General features: G+C 39.1%; 1 protein-coding gene across 1 annotated transcript in view; it reads left to right on the forward strand.

Moving 5' to 3' along the window:
- Nucleotides 1–457: 457 nt before the first annotated feature.
- Nucleotides 458–1,008, forward strand: part of LOC119584954 — a 1,075-nt gene continuing 524 nt past the window's right edge. The window contains exons 1-2 of the mRNA XM_037933553.1: nucleotides 458–538; nucleotides 840–1,008. The exon at nucleotides 840–1,008 is cut by the window's right edge and continues 524 nt beyond it. Coding sequence (XP_037789481.1) covers nucleotides 527–538; nucleotides 840–1,008 — 181 coding nt within the window. The 5' untranslated portion in view covers nucleotides 458–526. The remainder of the gene's footprint in view (nucleotides 539–839) is intronic.

Below are 1,008 nucleotides of genomic sequence, written 5' to 3' on the forward strand. Positions count from 1 at the left end.
CTTGAAATAAATGTGTTTCACTTTGACGTTTTTATCGGAAGTATCAAATCCATTTTTTTATTTTTGCTGTTTCATGGGGCTTGGGCAGAATGTACGAAAAACACAAGTTTATTCGACGAAAATACATATTTTCACTTTTAGGCTGCCTTTACTAATATATGTAGCTGTTTCCATAAATTATGACCAATGGATGGCAATTACTTCATTCATTACCTGTTAACCAATCTTCAATATTATGTTTACTTAGGAAAACAGATCAAAATTGATTTTTTTTAATTATCTGCCGCGTCAACAAGAACAATCAACTTTCAAACCAATCGCTGCTCCTGACTTCTTACACACACTTATGAAACTCATTAGAACATGACTGATAACAAAAGTACATCCACTTTATTATTTACATCGTAAGACGAAAAGAAATACCCTGGAGGACGCACTTGGGCGTGGCCTCGTGACGTCATCGTCCACCAAGTATATATAGCAGACGCATAGCAGTGTCCAGGAGAAGGACACATTCGCTCGAAAGATGAAGGCTCTGGTAAGAACAGAAATATTCCACTCACAAAAGATTTGAAACAAGTGTGAAACAGGTTTCAATTCGGTGAAAAAAAAGAAAACATTTCCATTGTTCATTTTCAAAACTAAGAATTTGGCCTTTATCTTGAATTACTGTTCATGGGTCATTCCTTATATTGTTCCCTTCTATATATAAGGGATAAAATGCTTGCTTCTATGTAGTAGAAGTAAAAGAAAAAATCGTGTGCCAGTCGGTCTGAGAACTGAGCGGTGTATAAATAGTAAATTTCGTAATCACAATGTTTTGTGTTTTTTCCCATTAGGTGATTCTGGTCGCTGTATCCTGTTGCTCAGCACAGCTGGTGCTGCCGTACGCGGCGCCCTGGGTGCTGCCTCAAGCGAAGCTGATCACTACCCCTGAGATCAAGACCGATCTCAAGACCGTTCCTTTGGTCTCCCCTTACGCCCACCCCTTCGGACATCCATTCGTGG

The sequence above is a fragment of the Penaeus monodon genome, chromosome 19 (genome assembly GCF_015228065.2).
Source record: "Penaeus monodon isolate SGIC_2016 chromosome 19, NSTDA_Pmon_1, whole genome shotgun sequence".
NCBI lineage: Eukaryota > Metazoa > Arthropoda > Malacostraca > Decapoda > Penaeidae > Penaeus > Penaeus monodon.